The sequence below is a fragment of the Egretta garzetta genome, unplaced genomic scaffold (genome assembly GCF_000687185.1).
Source record: "Egretta garzetta isolate BGI_Z169 unplaced genomic scaffold, ASM68718v1 scaffold107, whole genome shotgun sequence".
NCBI lineage: Eukaryota > Metazoa > Chordata > Aves > Pelecaniformes > Ardeidae > Egretta > Egretta garzetta.
The window spans coordinates 943,620-962,489 of NW_009260399.1; the positions used below are offsets into that span (position 1 = coordinate 943,620).

The 18,870-nt window shown below is 36.2% G+C and overlaps 1 protein-coding gene across 1 annotated transcript in view; it reads right to left on the reverse strand.

Annotated features, from left to right (window-relative positions):
• Window positions 1-1,091: 1,091 nt before the first annotated feature.
• POLN (DNA polymerase nu) overlaps window positions 1,092-18,870 on the reverse strand; it is a 103,903-nt gene continuing 86,124 nt past the window's right edge. Inside the window, exons 23-25 of the mRNA XM_035898654.1 lie at window positions 12,900-12,967; window positions 3,780-3,841; window positions 1,092-1,172 (exon numbers count right to left, since the gene is read on the reverse strand). Coding sequence (XP_035754547.1) covers window positions 1,104-1,172; window positions 3,780-3,841; window positions 12,900-12,967 — 199 coding nt within the window. The 3' untranslated portion in view covers window positions 1,092-1,103. The remainder of the gene's footprint in view (window positions 1,173-3,779; window positions 3,842-12,899; window positions 12,968-18,870) is intronic.

The following is an 18,870-nucleotide window of genomic DNA, read 5'->3' on the forward strand; positions in this document are numbered from 1 at the left end:
GTTTAATGCCTTTAAATGCAATGCAAAATTGTTTAATGATACAAATCAAAACTGCTGCAAAATCTCTGTAACTATACACTTTTAAAATTTAAATTATATTACTTTGATCATTTGAGGTCTAATGTTGAAAGATACTGAACACCTTTTAAAAGTTTTGTGCTCGACTTTCTAAATAATTAGTAGACTTTAAGGACCATTTCATATTCCACAAGCACAGAGGCAACCAGTAATGTTAGGAAACAAACTCATTTAAAGAATAAACTCTACAGAAAACCAAAATATCAATAAAAAATCCAAACATTAAAGTAGAAGTCTGAATCCTAAAAAGTATAAAGCTGAATCCTCAAACTTATCCAAACAATATTTAGCATTACATCAATAATAAGAATAATAGATTAGGCAAAAATATAATACATCCTCTAAAGTATGCTAAGGTTACAGTGTACAAACTGAGTTTGAAATTAATTGAATTGACAAAAATCTGGTTATTTTTAATGCATTTAGGCATCCAGTTTTGTTTACCTGTTTTGCTCCAAAATTCTAATTATAAACTAAGGTGGAGACTCTTCGTTTCCAAGGAACTCTTTCCTAAGTTGTGGAACATGACATTTAATACATGATGCAAACGAAGCAGCTGCCTTCTACTCACAAATTATAAAATAAGCTGAACACAACACTGAAGCACTTGCTGATACAGTTCAAATAGCATCTTTCTAATGCCAGAGTAGAAGCATTTTTACACAAGAACTTCACAAAATATTTAACTTTAAAGTCTAAACATCCATCTAACTCAAATATATTTGTCATGTTCCCAAAGGGTTAATATTGTCTTGCTTCATTTCTTACATGTAGTAATTTAGCTCTGAACAAAAGCAGCTCCCTGCTGGTTACCTTGGCTAAAGGAAACACAATGAACTGGTAAAAACCAGTTTTATCTCACTGCTGTTGCCTAGGGCTACAGACAAAATGAAGTAAAAAAATTCACATGCAGAGCATTAGGTGCTTATGAAAGATCCAGCAGCGCTGTTGCCTAGTGATTCAGCGAGGAATCAGCATAGGCCAATGAGGTGTACGGGTACTGAATAACATCCCCGATGACTGCTTTACATCTCCTGCAATTCTGTCATACACCCCCATGATTTCCCAGTGGTAAGAATCACTTTCAAGGGAACCTGTCAGAAAAAAAAAAAAAGAAAATTTAAACAAACAAACACATCACATATAGCAAGATTACTATTTTTGCTTTTCCCTTTGGATGTTGATACTGCTCTAGATTACACGCCTATCCAATACGAAATGTTCTTCCTATCTATTAATACTTAATTATCATGACAATTTTGATTAAAATACCTTAACAATTAAGACTAACCTTTAGTTTTGAAATTGCAAATACATGTTACTGAATTGCAAGGAATACGCTAAAACAAAATTAATCTTATTACACTTTTCAAAAGAGCTATAAAATCAGTGTTTATAATCAGCAGCTTTTTCAGTAATGTATAAAGATACAAGGGGGGTTTTTTTACCATCCACTTTTCCAGTTCTGGGGTATTTTTGTTGTTGTTTTATTTTGCAGTTACTGGTGCTCTGTTACACAGTAGATTTTCTAACATGAAAGCTGCCTCATTAGCAAGGACTATATTTTGGAAAAGAAGCTACTTCAAAGATAAAGCATTCTTTCCTCAAAGAAGAAAAAGAAATCTCTCCCCATTAAGACTATATGTGTGTTCTACTTTAGTGACATTTTTCTTCCATATTAAAAAAATAATATTCATATTAACAGAGCACATCATACATATTTAGTTGAAGCGAGTGTGCTGAAGGAAAGCAGGAGCATTTCACAAAAATCTTTTCACCTTCAACATCTCTAATTCTAAAATACATATTCTTATTGTATAGAGAAGTAAACAATATGAACAAAAAGATCCTTTTTTAAAAGATCATGCTCAATTTTCTTCTCTGAGATCAAGCTGTAGTCACTTTAGGCTTTCTATCTGGCCTCTGCCATTGATCCGTTCCTGATGCTTCAGAGCAAGATGAAGTATATTCATGATGCATGTAGTCTAAGGTGCAGCAGGATTAAAAGTATGTCATGACTCCTACAGTAATTTGCTCAGGAAAAGGAGACCAAAACAAGGGTAATAATGCATGTATTTCCAAATACTCCTACTGTCTACTAAAAAGACCTAATCTTTGAAAATCCCAGACAACCATCTATTGTCCAAGAATGTGTTTCTTTTCACCTATTAAAATGTAGTTGTCGTTTAACAGAGAATTGCCGTTCTGATAGGAACAACGTATTGAATCCATTTGCTGCTGCATCAAGATGAATTTGCCAGTGTGTGACAGTAGACACCTTAGAGGTGAAAGAAACTGTTCTAAGATGGTGTGTCCCATTTTGTCCATAGGATAATAAAACCTGCCAGTTAGTGGTTAGTCTGAAATATATAACACTAAAATGATATTCTGCCCATGTAACTACGAACATTCTCATTAACCACGTAAACATTTGTCTTTCTTAGAAATCTATTAAATTGTTCATATTTTATTTCATGACAATGACTTCCTTAGGCAACGTATGAACGATGTTGTCTCTGACAAAGTTGCCAAAGGACTACAGTGTTGCTATTCACCTTATAAACCGTCAATAATACCATATTTGATTATTTTAGTGGATGTCAAAGCAGCATGAGTGCCAGGTATCTAATACTATCATTAAAAATATTGCTTCTTTTTTCACAGAAATTGTAAAAAAATAAGGTAGGGAAGCAGAGGTGTACAATGTAAGCAACCTACAGAAATGCAGCTTGTAAAGCTTGGGAGTGTCAGTGCATGTGTCAGTGTGGTCAAGAGTTCTCACTTGATATAGAAGATCTGGAGGAAGAAATACAAGCTAGAACTGATCTCGTAGTTTTCTTTTTCAATCATTTCTATTAGTGCAAGTCTGTATGTTGTAACCACTTCTGAAATAAATAGAATAAACTTTTTCCTGTCCCCAAATTTTATTCAGCAATACTGCTGAGTGAGTGATCTGGCAACACCAAGTACTCCATTTCTCAGGAAACTGGAAACCTGCTGCTCACTTAAACAGTTTAGGTATTCCCAGGAACTACAGTCCCTTTATTAAGCAATAAAAGCTGAGCAGTAGGCTAGGGTGAAGGCTACCAGTCTTGCAGAGAGAAAAATATAATTACTTTCTAAAATAATTACAATTAGGTCCAATACATAGATAGATACAATAGCTGTGTAGCTATCTACTCATTTTTTAAAGACGTTGTTCCAGTAGGTGATGTCCTATACTTTAAATAATGACCAATAGTTTTATCTGCTTTATATATTGGGCATCCACACAGAAAAGTTAAAAAGACCAATTTTCTAAGTGAAAATTACTGAAGAAAGATCTTTTGCAATAATTTTTCAGCAGTAATGAATGCCTGGCACATTTAGAAAGACTATTAAAGGCACATATTTCTCACTCTACCACACCCAACAGAAATTTTGTGGCAATGAACAAAATAGATTTTGAAATTACCATACTGCATTGCTAAGACAAAGAGTAGACAACAATTACACTTTCCAAAACTGAGGTTGAGTTTCTTTCAGTTACTTTCCCTTAGAATTTTTATAGTAATTTAAAAAAGCAATTACCTGCAAACATGAAAATGAAACTATTGAAGTGAAAGGCAAAATAGTTGTCTCTGGACTCTCAATATGGTGACGATAACATACGAAGATAAGTATGCCTGAGAGGGTAATGGAAAAATCAGAATTGTCCCTACCTTTAGTGGCACTTCCAAGGCCGTGGTTTGCTGCAGGGACTCCATCGTTCTTTTTACCAGTGCTGTAAGGTAAATTTGAAAACCTGCAGCTTTATTTTCCATGTTAGAATTGTTATATATATAAAAAAAAAAATCGTACACTTTATATTCTGCTATATAATACCTGCATTTCTACATACAAAAATTTAACCATCTACAATTTTTTCAGATTTTTTTTTTTTAAAGTTCATTTTTAACTCTTGTGGAAGGTTCAACTCCTCATTTTAATTTGAACTTTAAGGTGAAATTTGGAGCATGATTTAACTTCTATATCCCATAAATACAGAAGTACAGCACCAATATACTTTATATAGAGGTACAGCTATATTTCTCAGCTTTCAAGTTCAATACTCTTACCTATATGTTTGGTGACATTTTATATATTTTAATTTCCTTGTGCAGCCATAAAACTCAATCTTAAAAAAAGGCTAGGAAAAAAATACTAGAAGTCTGAACTGTCTAAAATATCTCATTCTTCAAAGTAAAAAGATCAGGGCCAAACTAAAAAAAAAAAAAATCTTCCCTGTGGGATAGTGGAGCTATCAAGAATCTAAACAATTAAACTTCAGTATGAATTACATAAGTTAACAACTCATCATGTCAGGACACTATGCTCACTATTGCTGTCACAATGCATCTATAATTATTCCAAATCAATCATTTGGGACCAGATTTGTCATCCCCGGCCATGCCAATTAGTGTTTTGCTTGACAAAAATTGCTGCTGCAACACAATATGGTTCTAATAAAAATCAAAGAGAGATTCAGTGGATAAATGGCTTTTAGAAACGAAGTAACTTTTGGCTAGTGAAAGTGAAATAGGAATACCAGGTGGCCCCAGACAAAAGTTACTGAGCAACCTCCATTGCTCTGACAGGATGCCTGACTAAATAATATATGTCTGTCCTTATGGAAATGAGAAATACCAGGGTCTGCAATATGTGGTGATAACTGCTAGACCAAAACCCCACATGCTTACTTAGAAGCTTTCTCTAAAGTTATCCCTTGATGTACATCACGGTTCTTTTGCAGCTGACATTAGATGCAAAGGAGTGACAAGAACTCTAGGAAGCTGTGTATGGTTGTTGCTCTGGTGGCTGCCGAAACCTTTTCTAAAGATGCCATCAACGAAAAGTAGTATGTAATGTTTTGTGTCACATCTGTGACACTGAGGCTGGCTTGATAATAATGATGAGGATATCTGGCTTCTGCCTGAACAGAAGTGAAACGCTCAGACCATGCTGTCTTGCTCAGACTTGCGTGCTAATGAGCCGTCATAAGATCTTTCCATGAAGTCCGAACTATGCATTAACTCAAAAGATCAGTGGCTGAAGTGCCAAGGCTGAGGAAATGGAGACATTTGTTGACACATCTATGTACAGCTACACCTATATATTCGCTTCATGTTAGATTTGAGGTAGTTTATGGTCCAGTGTAGGACGTAGAATCATTTTTGGAGAGTAGAAACAAACATGACAACCAAACTGTGAAAGGGGAAGTGCTGGCCTAAATAATTATCCATATAAAATCTAGTCCAAGTCAACATGACTACTAAGAGAGAAGTGTTGGACTGCCTCTGTCTTGAGAAGCCCGCTCTGAGTTTGAATAAGCTGCCAGCCCAGGTAGCTCAGCCCTGCAGCAGGCATTGGGGCACTCCAACCTGGTGGCATGCCTTCAGAAGGCTAAGTGCATTGCCAGTCAGTCCCCAGGTAAACGTTTTTTCTGTCGGTAAGCTCCCTACCAGGCTATGACTGCACTCAGCTTTTGTGAGAGCCTAACATCTGGATTCTGCACTTCTCAGGCAGAATCACTCAGCTCTGTATGTTCCACCAAAGCACTTAAGAACAGTCTAAGGGCACACTCAACTCTATGCAATTTAACATTTTTTGAGCTGTTAGACAAATAAACAGCAATAGAGCATCAGGGCAATGGGAGGAACAAGTCTTTTTGACAAAAAAAGAGGTCCAACTGACAACAAAAGAGGGAGCATGAGTCAGCGGCATCAATTCATGGCTTGAAAGATGTGAGTGGCATGATAAAGGGTGCTGTCTACATGTGCACTGAGTTAGACCAGTTTCCCCCTAGTTCTCTAGGCCTCTGAATTTGACTAGTTCTCTCCCATAGAACTGTTATTCCCAAAAGGGGATTCATGATGACAGTGATGATTGCAACACCTTTCTCTGTTGGTTCACACAGATTTTGCTTTAAGGCATGTGGTAAGATCAGAATTCTGCTTCATCCTTAACTGCTCATAATTTTAGAAAGCACAGTAATCTGTGGCCACATCAGCAAACAAACCTTATGGTTCCTCATTCACTTTGACAATCCATTAAAAACCTTTCCATGTGTTTGCTCCATTTTATTCATTGTTTTTTTCTGTGCCAGTTTGGCTCCCTGTTCTCTTTCTCAGGTCACACTGACTTCTCCATCTCTTCTCAGAGTTTAGTAGGTGGCATAGTAAAACCATTCATTTCAAGCAATCTGAAGTTGTTTTGCCTGCATTTCATAGAGTAGAATCATAGAATCCTAGAATGGTTTAGGTTGGAAGGGACCTTCAGGATCATCCAGTTCCAACCCCCCTGCCATGGGCAGGGACACCTTCCACTAGACCAGGCTGCTCAAAACCCTGACCAACCTGGCCTTGAACACTTCCAGGGAAGGGACATCCACCGCTTCTCTGGGCAACCTGTTCCAGTGCCTCACCATAGTTTCAGCCTTTTGAAATTATACCTTTGAAAGTATCCAAAAGATTTGCCTACATCTACTTACAACAGATTTTGTATGTGAAATAATAAACATATAATGGTAACAGAAATATCAAGAAAAAGCAGCTGGATTACCATTCCTGTCAGTAGTCTGCTAAGTGAAGAAGGAAGCATTTAAACTAAATTGCAATCTTTGCACAAAAATAAATAGGTAAACTGGCTGAATACATTTAGGATGGAAATTTAAAGTTCTAGATTTTGGAGAGATGAAATTCTGGAACAGTGTCCCAGTGGGAGTAATTTTTCATAGGGAGATGATCAATTATAAAAGAGACCATAAGGCATGGTGGTATATAATCACAGGAGAGGTCCCCCTTAGTCCTATGTATATAATATCTGATTCTCTCGTTACTATCTCATATCTCTTTTAAAACTCTCCTCTTCCTCAAGGCTCAAAATAAACAATCCAGCCATATAAAACCGTATTTTCTTTGTCATCTCATACAGAGTGTGGTCACTAACAAAAGTGACCACAATGGTTAAACACGTCTGTCTCTACAACTCCTAATTTTGTGTTTCTTTTCTAAGATTTAGATTGGAGGCTTTTGGGGTAATGATTATTTCTGTTCAGTCAAGAATCTAGTATATCTAGGGCACATAAATTATTAATTTTAAAATGTTCCTTTGCAGTCAGCCATATACTGCAATGGCATCTGTAAAATGCTGTTTTCCCAACCTTTGCAACTTATCTCTCAAAACCCATACTCAGCAATTATGGGATTTGTTGATTATGCTCCTCCTGGAATGTCTTCTGAGTGCTAAGTATGTCATGTTAAAATATTATGTATAAAAAAACCCTGGTGAAAGTGCAGAGATCACAGAGGAACTGAAATTTTAACATATATCCTAACATATATTAGATTTTCTTGATACTGTCCAGAATGAAAGCATTGTGAAAAGGAGCAAAGACAAGACATGCATGCCTGCTGTGGAACAAAAGCTTATTTGTCCCTATCGAACTGAAGACATTTTTCAAGCTCATTCACCTATGAAATTATGACTCCAGAAACATGTCAAAGCTGGCCAGACTTATGATCTATGGAATAGGGATTTTTGCAAACTGAGAGCTATCTGGAGGCATCTTTAGTTTATGCACCAGTGTTTTTCAAGTTAGAAAAAGGCAGCTCAAAGAAAAGAAAATGTCACTGCCTTGTGATGACCAGTTCATTCTTTTGTTCTTCTGTTACTTGAGTTCTCTTTTGAACATGTGCACTATTTTATGCAGCTGCCTCAGTACCCATTAAGTAGGAAACAGCAGAATAAAATGAAATTTCATGGAATATGTACATTACCCAAAATTTTGTATTGACAGATTTTTTAAAAATCTAAGATACTGTTCTTTAGGGAGTAATAATCTTAATTGATATTAATATCAAAATAAATAGGCTTAGTTTATTCTAATTTTTTTCTTAGACTGATCCTTTTGATATTCTTACATTTAAAGTAGGCATTTCAGCTGAAACATTTTATACCTGGTAAATACCAGAAACATGGTTTAAAACGGTATGTTTTACATGTACCAAATATAAGAATGAATGCAGAAATTAACTTCTTTAAGTCTATCAATAATGTATGATTATAAACGAGTTCTAAAAAACCCACCTTTAAAAATGGCCCTAATGCACTGTGATAGTGAACAGTCCAACACAAAGTACCAGAATACACATATTTCTACAAAAATATGTTATTTCAAGTAGCAAGTGTCTTTCATTTAATTGCTTCTCTCTAATGGATGCAATTAAGCAAGCATAGTGACAAGGAAGAATCCATAGCAATCACCAGTGGCAAAGTTCACCTTTCAAATCCTCCAGGTATATATGCAATATACATCAGAAGCCAGATCCTAAAGTTGTAACTATGAGTATCTCTGTACTGTAAAAAAAAAATTATTCTGCATTTCTGCACCCCAAAGTGTATTCCTCTTTTTAGCAGTAATGTATTGAGAATAATTCAAGGCCAAAGAGGCATTTCAAACAGAGCATGGAGAGGTAGTCTCAGAAATAGTTCCACAAAAAGAAAAATTGTGGTCTGCAATTCCTGAATACTCTTCCAGAGTCCCTAGACAGTTTGATTTGGGGACAGTCTCTCTACCTGATGACACAGACTTCAGAACTCAGCAATGCTGAGCCCTCTCAGATGCAAGAGCCCAGTTTTTGGCATTCCCAAAATATCATCTGCCTTTCTGCTTCCTGGGCTGCTGGAGAGAGCTCAGGATGTGAGGAAGCCAGGCAGGCAAGCTGGCTAAAAACCAGGCAGATTATTGACAGTAAAGCTGACAGTCTTCTGCCAAAACCAAACCAATTTCTGCCAAATGTTTTGATTTGATCATTCCAGGCACCCTCCAACAGAAAATGAGGATTTTTTAAAAACTCCTTTGCTGTCTTGTTTTTGCCCTAAACAGAGAATTGAGGCAAATAATATGTCATGTCTTTGCTGAAAATTACACAATTCAGAGTAGTATGCGCTTTATTATATTTCAAAGTATGTCAAAGCTTGGGCATTCAAAGCCTTGTTATAAATAAATGATGTTTTGCCTTGTCCGTTCAGAGTGAACCGTATGCATACTATAAAACTATGGGTGATGGATTATTTCTGAAGATGGTATTCTTCCAAAATAAGGTAACACCTAACTTAAGTTACTGCAGTATTTTGTGCAAAAGTAGATATTAGAAAAAAAACACCTTATTGCTCGCCCCTTGTTTATCAAATTCATCTGTTGGGCATAGATTATTAGGTGTACTATAAAACAGATTTCTGTATACTGAAAAGTACTGAAAATTCTTATTATGGCCTATGAAGTCCTAAGCAGGAATAGAGAAAGTACCAGCATTATGATTGTCTTGTGGCAATTCTCCACCTCCACTCAGGAGAGTCTTAGAAGCAGACATTTTAATGTTGTAACACAATACAAGTGAGACACTTCCATAAGGGAAGTGCTGCTGAGAAGGCTTATGTTCTGCACTATGATCTAATTGAAATATGCTATTTACTTTTAGGTTATTCATTTATTAATCTTAAAAGTATTTTAAGATTTCATAGCCATTCTGCAAATAAGAAAACTGAGACACATATATTTGTTGTTGCTTTCCTGAAAAAAATAGATCAGAAGCATGACTGGAATCAGAATGCAAACACTCTGAATAGCAGGCCAGTGCTTCTAGGATCACAGTAAATGCAGGAGACTAACAGAGCACTGGACTGTGGTTTATTAAAGCCATCAGGCACTGCTCTTTAGCTTTAAGTTCACGTCTTTCCCTTTACCGAGCTTTGTGACTGTACAACTGAGATTTCTCTCTGGATCATTAAGCTGCAGGCTGGAATCTGCAAGTCAGCAGATTCTGTAATTTAAAGTTTCTGAATGGACAAAAGCTCATTAGATATGTAAAGACAAAGCTGACAGCTAAAGAATATCAGCAAATAAAAGTGAGAAGAGTAAGGACTTCAAAAGAGAGAAAGAACTTTGGGTAAAGGGATGAAAACCATGTCTGGACTTTCAAAGCACTGAAGTGAATTAGGAGCACACTCCTTCTTCAGTTTAAAACTCACACACCTAATTTGTTGCCTTAGTTAGCAACTTCTGAAATAATTAGAAAAGATTAGGAGAAAAGAGTCTTCCGATTTAGTTTCATCTGAAAGAAATCTACGTCAACGGCTCTCAGACTGCTCCGTGATGTGAACCAAAACTGTTCACACCATGGACTGGGGACAACAGAGAGACCTGCTTCATCATCGTGCTCCTGGCTGGAAGTTACATGCTGATGCAGATGCACCCTTTCTCTGCCCAGTCAAATCAAAGTTAACAAGCCCTCGTTAACAACACTGAACAAAGAGCCAGCTTGAGTCACTTTTAAGCCAAATTGGATTTGTTCTTTTACCAGTAGCAGGACTATTTGCAAAACACAGAATCACAGAATGGTTGGGCTTGGAAGGGACTGCCGGAGGTCATCTGGTCCAACCCCGCTGCTCAAACATGGCCATCTACAACCAGTTGCCCAGGACCGTGTCCAGATAGCTTTTGAATATCTCCAAGGATGGAAACTCCACAGCCTCTCTGGGCAACCTGTGCCAGTGCTCAGTCACCCTCACAGTAAAAAAGTGTTTCCTGATGTTCAGAGGGAACCACATTCAGTTCATGCCCATTGCCTCTGGTCCTGTCACTGGGCATCGCTGGAAAGATCCTGGCTCATTCCTCTATATTCCCTCCGTACCGGTATTATCTACATTAATAAGATTCCCCTGAACTTTCTCTTTTCCAGGCTGAACAGTCCCAGCTCTCTCAGCCATTCCTTGTTGGACTCTCTCCAGTATGTCCACATCTCTCTTGTATGGGGGAGCCCAGAACGGGATGCAGTGTGGCCTCACCAGTGATGAATAAAAGGGAAGAAAATGAATGAATGAAGAAACGAAGAACTAAATGAATGTCTTAGGTTGGTCTTTAGTGTTAAGAAAAAGACAATTTTTTACTCTTCTGTTCTGAGGCAAGTGAGCATATCTGAAAGTTACTGTATTGCAGAATTTTCTTTTTTAATTTGCCTCTTAGGGAAAAGTAGAGACAAACCTAAAAATCAATCTTCAATCAGCAGAATGAAACAAACTTCCACCTTGAACACTTAAGCTTGGCAGCCTATGTTAAGAGCAATGGCAACTTCCAAGGTATCTCAGACTTCTAGACTGCCCAGGTCCATTTCCTGAAGGTCAACTTAGCACTTTCAATTACATGGTGATAGCTTTGAAGCAGAACAAGGAATGCACAGGTATGTTAGTTCTGCACACTGCAGGTAGACGTGGAGATATGCGAACTAGTCACGCTGCGGTGTGTAGAGCAGACACATCTGGAGTGTTTGAACTGGACTCTTTTTGTGTTTTCAGAAAAAAGCTTCTAGTCATCATGCTCATATAGCAGGATAATGTATTACTATTACTCATAACAATGGCTAGAGGATTTTTCTGTTATACTGGAAAAGTACTGATTTTGCTGAATTTACCACAAATTCATACTAGTAATGGAGATCAGAATTTGATCCAATGAGGGCAGAATCTGTGATTTTCTATATTTATAAGCAACCATGAAAAATTTTTATCTTTTGGGTATAATACTAGTTCTATACTTAATGCAAATTGATGTAAAATAAGATAATAAAAATCCTTCTATGCTGTCTTACAGATCTCATTCAATATACTATATTTTCAACTCTGAAATGACAGCGCTTTTAGACATTGGCCTTTGAGTAGATACTGCAATCTCTGAAAAATTGTATGCTGTTTTTAAAATTTAAACCAGATTTGAACTCTTGTATTTAGAGGTCAAATGTTAATATATTAACCTAATTCATTACAATGCCCCTAATATATTGAACTTAAATATTTCCCAGGTTCTCTGTTTTGATTAGATGGAGGTTTAATCTCCTCATTATGAATTAATACTCACAAGGGGCATCAGTGATTACATGAGACTAACATGGCAAATTGTACTGTTTAAATGAACACAACACAGGAAGGTGAAATTATTTTTTTCTTAGATGCTTAGGTTATAATGGAAACTATTCTTATATTGGTTTGTTTAAAATATTTGTGACACTATGCTAATTGCTTTAGCCAAAGATATTGTTGAGCTTCAAACTAGACAAAAGTTTGTGAATAAACGTTTGGTGCCTACAGGAATAAATCCACTGCTTACTGGAGAAGAGACCCGACAGCTTCCTATGTGCCCTTGTTTGCTGGCTAAATTTGTACCAGATGCTGAGACAAACTCTGGCTTAGGAAATAATGTCTGGAAGTAAGCCAGATGAGAGGATAAAAATGTAGGCAGGAACATTTACTAACCCTTAACCTTGAAAGTTCCATCATAAAGTTCTCTTAATATAAAAAAAGCAGTAAACTAACTTAGAAATTACAGTACATTATATTCTTACATTAAGAATTTCATGCTTCTTTATGTTACAGGCCTCAATCATAAGTATTTAGGAAGTTACTTTCCAAGCCATTCTTTTTAAGCTGATTTATTACCTTCTGAACCCCATTGAAACCTTGGAGAAAGTATTATTATTTAGCTTTACAGGATTCACACATTGGATGAAGGAATCTTGATAAGAAAACTAAATACAAATAAGCATGTTGATGAACTCCAGATGAGGAATACATCATGTTTTATCTACGTAAGAGCCAGTAGTGGCAAACATTCAGAAAAATCTGCTTAGTATACATTTTCTTAATCATGAGAATCAATGTGCTTCTTTTTGTTACATTAATTCTTTATCCTCTGAGAAATCAGGTTATAGGGAGAAACAAGGGGCTGGAGCAAGAGAGATTGTATTTACCTGAAAATTCCTGGATTTGAGAATCTTCTACTTCAAACAACAACTCGTCATGAATCTGGGCAATTAACCTGAAAAATTTCAGAGACTTTAGATAACATAAGCAATACATTTCTAACAGTGCTTTCCATTTGTGTCATCAACTAATTGTCACATGCACAATGGATATGTTAAAGTGAAAATAAACATCCTAAGAAAATGAAAAAATCATTAATGGAGTTAAAAGGACTGCCACTCCACATATTCTGAAAACATAAAGGCCGTGGTCGTAAACCCAAACTGTGCTTGCTAGCTTAGAAATGTCATTCAGGGATTTGATGATGTGACAAGGTACTACTTAAAGCCAATGCAATTTGCAGAAAATTGCAAGAAATTATAGAGACAGGCTATGTTTTGTTAATATAGCTTGTTTTTTTCAAGTTGAGCTGGAACAAATGTGGTTGCACATGGGTGGTTTTACTAATGCAAATTAGGTCAATAGTAAGAGTACTTGGCTCACTGGTATACCAATATTAACTCCTAGTTGGCCAGAGACTTGTGTCCTTTCCAGGAAATAATCTTTTCACTTAAGTGCAGAGTAGGTGTTCTCACGCTGACAAACAAGTGGGTTGAAGAATGGAAATGCAGGCATAGATACACAACCTGATCTGTTGCCTCTGCTATCAGGACAGTTGCCTTCATAAGGACAGAGTGTACAGCTGAAAGCAGTAACATCTTGAAAGCCATGTAACTACACATACCTGAGCTCTTCAGTCAGAGCTGTTTTGTCATGAATTTATACCACTGCTTTATTTTTCTCTTTGTCTGTATTAGTTCTATATTGATATGTCTCCTGCATATGGACTGTGACTTAACTGTTTAGTGCTTACAGGAATAGCACCCTAAATTGTCAGTTTGGGTGCAAAAGTACTTCCACAATGGAAATAATAAACATATTTGATTGAATCAAGTCCGGAGCAGAATAGATATAATCTAGCACATATAATCCCTGAGCGTAGTTCTCACTCAGGAAGGAAAAATACTGCATATCTGATTAGACTGTATTCCTACTAGGTTTATTTTATTTCTTTAATTATTGTAGCTGGGAGTCTAAGTCATGAAACTGTACCGCCTGTTTCCAAGCTGCTTTGCAATTTGTATACATTGTATACATTGTATACTTTTCTTAATACCTAGCAGTTATTCAAGTAAATACTTCTTTACAAATGGCTGAAGCATCAATATGGTTACGCCTTAGAATTTTTCACAGCTTTCAGGAAAATATCCTAAGATAGTTTCACACTGCCTTAAATTACAATGTGACATTGACTAACAGTGTGGTGAGCTCTAATAATAGATCTTAAATTATTAGTCACTTACAACACAGTCAGAAGCAGAGTGAAACAGATTAACATATTTCTAATAGGAAATTGGGACACAGGATACAAAAAGAAATAGATGAAAAGACCAGAATCATCTATAGCAAGAGAATACAGTTACATGAGAAGTTATAATTTACAATGCAAGTAAATTAATTAAAGCAAGATATTCCTCATAATCATTGAAATGACATGTAAAAAGACATAAATCAGAAAGAACTGTGAACATTAAAACCTCTGAATATCCTGTGAATCAATGGAATAAGTGAAAATAATTGCATTGATTAAACCAGTGCAATAAAAATGTGATAGACTGGTTATTATTTGTACCGGAGTAGTGACTCATGCCTTCAGTCTGGATTACAGCACCATATATTCTGAGTATTTCGTAAGGAAAAGTCCTTTCTTAGAAGAACTTACAATACACATTACAAATTTTATCATAAATTTATCAGGATTTAGGAATGGAGGAAAAAGAATAGGATTTTCAAAACCGCTCAGCATTGGATCAACTGATCACCTTATCTCCAGGCTAAAAGTAAAACCGAGTTCAGGAGGCGCAGGGGTCAGTGCGACCTTATGTGAGTCAGCAAACCTGTGGAAGCAATGTGACTGAACTCAAAATTTCTGCCTGGACAGCACATAGACTTGACACAACTCCACATGCTCCAGTTCATTTACAGAAAGCTGCACAGTTATTTTAGCTTGGTTCTCCTCCTGGGCTAGAGGACCCTGTTTCTCAATGCTTATCATCCTGAATAGCAGAGCTTATCAGCTCGGTTGTATTGCCAGTTAACTGAGGAACCACCCAGAGCTGAAGATTTACATCTACCCCATCTTAAACATCTAGTGATTAATTTGAAGTTCAAGACAATATTCTGTCTGCTAAAATACAGAACAAGAAGTTAGCACTGCTGGTTCTCTGTCTAGCTCTGCTACTCTCCTGCTTAGTAATGCACATTCAATTAGAAAGTGGCGATATTATTTATCTCAGGGATGAGACATAAAAGAAATAAGTATTTCTAATACACTTCTATTTGCAAATGAAAGACTTAAGTCTTAATTATGCTAAACATGATTTCCTAGCTCGATGCCAAGAAGTGGAATAGTATACATTATTCCCTCCTTAATGTCCATCGAAGAAGTTAGATTTTTTTTTTTAATGATCTCTTACCTCTTTTTTTTATCCTTCTCACATCAACTTAATTGGTTCTACTCTTGCATGTTTACAGTGCAAGGCCACCTGTATTTTTTCAGGGTTGTTAAACTAATAATACTTTGCATGCAATATGCCGTTCCACAGAAGGAAGCATTCAATGTGACATCAATACAGATGAAAGAAAAAAGCAAAGCAATTTATATATTAAAAATTCATCGCTTTCACCATTCCAATGCATGCACCCACCCACTTGTTGCATACCTTGAGTGAAAGAAATTTGGAAAAAACCCTATACTTTTGCTTAATAGCTTAATTGAATCATCTTCACTTTGAAGGAATACTGAAATAGCAAGCTCCTCTCATTATCACTTGCTAAAAGGTATAGTAACCTAGATTAGAAACTGCAAACCAGGCAGAGACTACTATTTTTGTTGTTCTACAGATGATAAGAATGCCTTTGATTTATAGGCTAATATTTTATTAACTATTTTCTTGATTTCTTGCAGATTAGGCATCATTTTTGATGAGCACACACACGATTTCTTTTACCGGGAAACATGACCTGCATCTGAGTATGACTGTGGTGTGGAATGGAGATACTGCTACCGCCTGCACCTTCAAATGCAGAAGTATTTCTGTGATTGCCAGTCTGAACTTGGCTTTTGACATCAGTTTAGTGTGCCCAGGCACACAATATCCTTCTTAAACTATTATGCTGCACTGCAGAAATTTAAAAAGAAATTTTTTTTATTCTCCACAACACTACATTCATCATTCTTTCAGTTTCCTGTGAAACACCACAGAGACTATACTTTTCAGGCCTTCCTCCAGTTATTGTTACTTCCACCCAGTTATCATTACTATATCATAATCATATTATTGACTTACATATGCCAAAACAAATTAAACTATTATCAAGAGATTTTTTTTCCACAGTGTTCTAGTTAGGAAGCCATATTGCCTCCTTATAGTATATTTTTTTCGTAGTACCAGGAATGTTTGTCTAATATAAGAACAAATGAGGATTTTTTTTGTTACTGTAAAGCAATATATTCCAGACCTGGACCTCTCTCTTCTAAAGTGCAGAATTGCAACTTTTTCCATGACTACTTCAAATACATTGCCTAGAAGTAAGTACACTATTGAACTGACTTCAGCAAAACAGCTATTACCTTACTGGCAAGCAATTGTATTTCTTTACCATTAAAGGACACAACATTTTGTCTAAACTGTAAACGAGAGCACTGTGGCATGACAAGCTGCAGACTCTATTGTAGGAATATCCTACCATAGGATAGAGGAGTATCTATCCTGTAGAAAAGGCCAGTGTAGGACAGGGAAAAAAAGACAAGATCATCATAGTAGTCTTTCTCGGAAGCTGTTTTTTAACAGCCATGTGCAGTGTTTCAGGCCATTACAGTGTGCCAAGAGATGCTCAAACTAATTAAATTCATGTTCCTTCTATAGTCAAGGGACTAAGGTAGGGTCTGTCTTAGATGTGCTAAATTGGAAAACCCCAACACTATGCATTGACTCTGCAGGGGTACCACCTCCTAAAACAGCTACCTACATTGGATAGCTGAAGTTAGACAGAGAGAACAGCTCTTTGTACATTTTTGTGACACATTTTTGTATCACCAGGGAAATTTTTACTGCTGTTAACAACACATCCAAAGCATTACATGGTCTAGTTTTCCAGACTGGTCTGCATGAAGATAATATGAAATATAAACCACCAATGAATTCTTACAGACTAACTGTTGGTTAAGTTACGCCACTGTTTGGTAGCAGGCAACCTGGACCCCCCACATGCCCGCTCTGGACCCCCCAAAAATCACCTCAGTCTCAATTTTTGTCTCTATTCACTTCCCTCACCACAGCCCCTGACACTCCCATGGGAGGTCTAACTAAGCACAGGCAGCATGAAGGAATGAGACAGGCTAAGCCATACATGCAAAGTGCTACGTACATTGCTTAAAGAATAGCTGAGAGAGCTCGCATATTACATCGAGCTGGCTGGTTTAAGAGTTTGAACAGAAAATAAATTAAAATAAGGCTTAAAACTGGATAACTGGGAAAGCTTTAAAAAAGAGGGTCTGATTGTCATGCATAATACAGTCGGACTTGATGATCTTAAAGGTCTTCCAACCTAATTAACTCTATGATTCAATAAGGAATTAAAGGCACCTTATTCTGACTAAGAACCAGGCTGGGAGCCCAGACCAAAATAGTTTAAGATGCTTCCTGTTGGTTAGCTCTACATCTTGAGAAAAAAAGCGGTGTGGCACCATCAGGTTGTCTGATTCTGAGCTGGAGTACTCAAGTGTAGAATTTCATGAAAAATTACACATTTTACTTCTAATTTGAAGACATGCTGAGAATTAAATCATAACTGAACAAGAGATTTCCTAAAGTCGAAAGATTCTCTTTGGAGAAGGAGCAAAAAAGTTGAGTTATTTGAAATCCATGACAGCTTACTCGTTTGAGTAAAAATTTCAGTTAAACTTAAAAAAAAAAATCCTACAATACATTACTTAAGAACATAAGACAATGTTAACAGTTAAGTTTTTATGTAGTTACAATAAAAAATGTATAAACATAAAAAATTTACTGAAAGCACACTGCTTTAAAAACAGTATTAATGATCACCTGGTAGCAGAATAAACATTTAGAAATACTTTAAAAAAATCAGTCATGTTCTATTCACACATGGTTTTCTTATTTAAAAAAGCACTATGTCCTTGATCATTGAAATTAATACCATTTTCTGATACAACAGTATCAGATTTTATACCCCAAATATTAATATCCTTGCCTGTCATCCTATGTTATGAAAAAAATTATCATCCAACTAGTAACATCACATTTTTTCATTTTGAATTTGAAACCTCTAAACACATAATGGGAGACTTCAAAGTTGCATACAGGAAAGTACACGGTTAAAAGCTTTGTATACCATGATAAGTTAAAAAAAAATTCCCCAAAGACCATACAAGCTGTTAAGTGCTCAGAAAAAATGATAAAAAGAATAAGATATTTTGAAATCAGATAAATGGGGGAATATGAAAAAGAAAATAACAAATGGAAAGATGTTTTATGTTCTGTAACTGAAAAACAAAAACTTAATGACTTGACAATTTGAGAAATTCATACTTAATAAATTCATATTTAATAAAACAAAATATTGGTTTGAAAGGCATGTAATGAAACACATTGCCAGAAAAAGCCAGAATGGTTGCTCATGCAACAAACACTTGTACAGATTTCAAGAACATTTAGAAATTATGACATACAATGATTTTGAGGGAAGACTTTTAAATCTTCTGTTTCAGAACTTAGACTCATCCGCACAATTAGAGCAAGTTGAAAATCTGTAGACAGACAGGCTATCCTACTACAAATCTTACACCTTCCTCCTGAAGCATCTGCTACTGGCCACGCTCAGCAACAATGGACC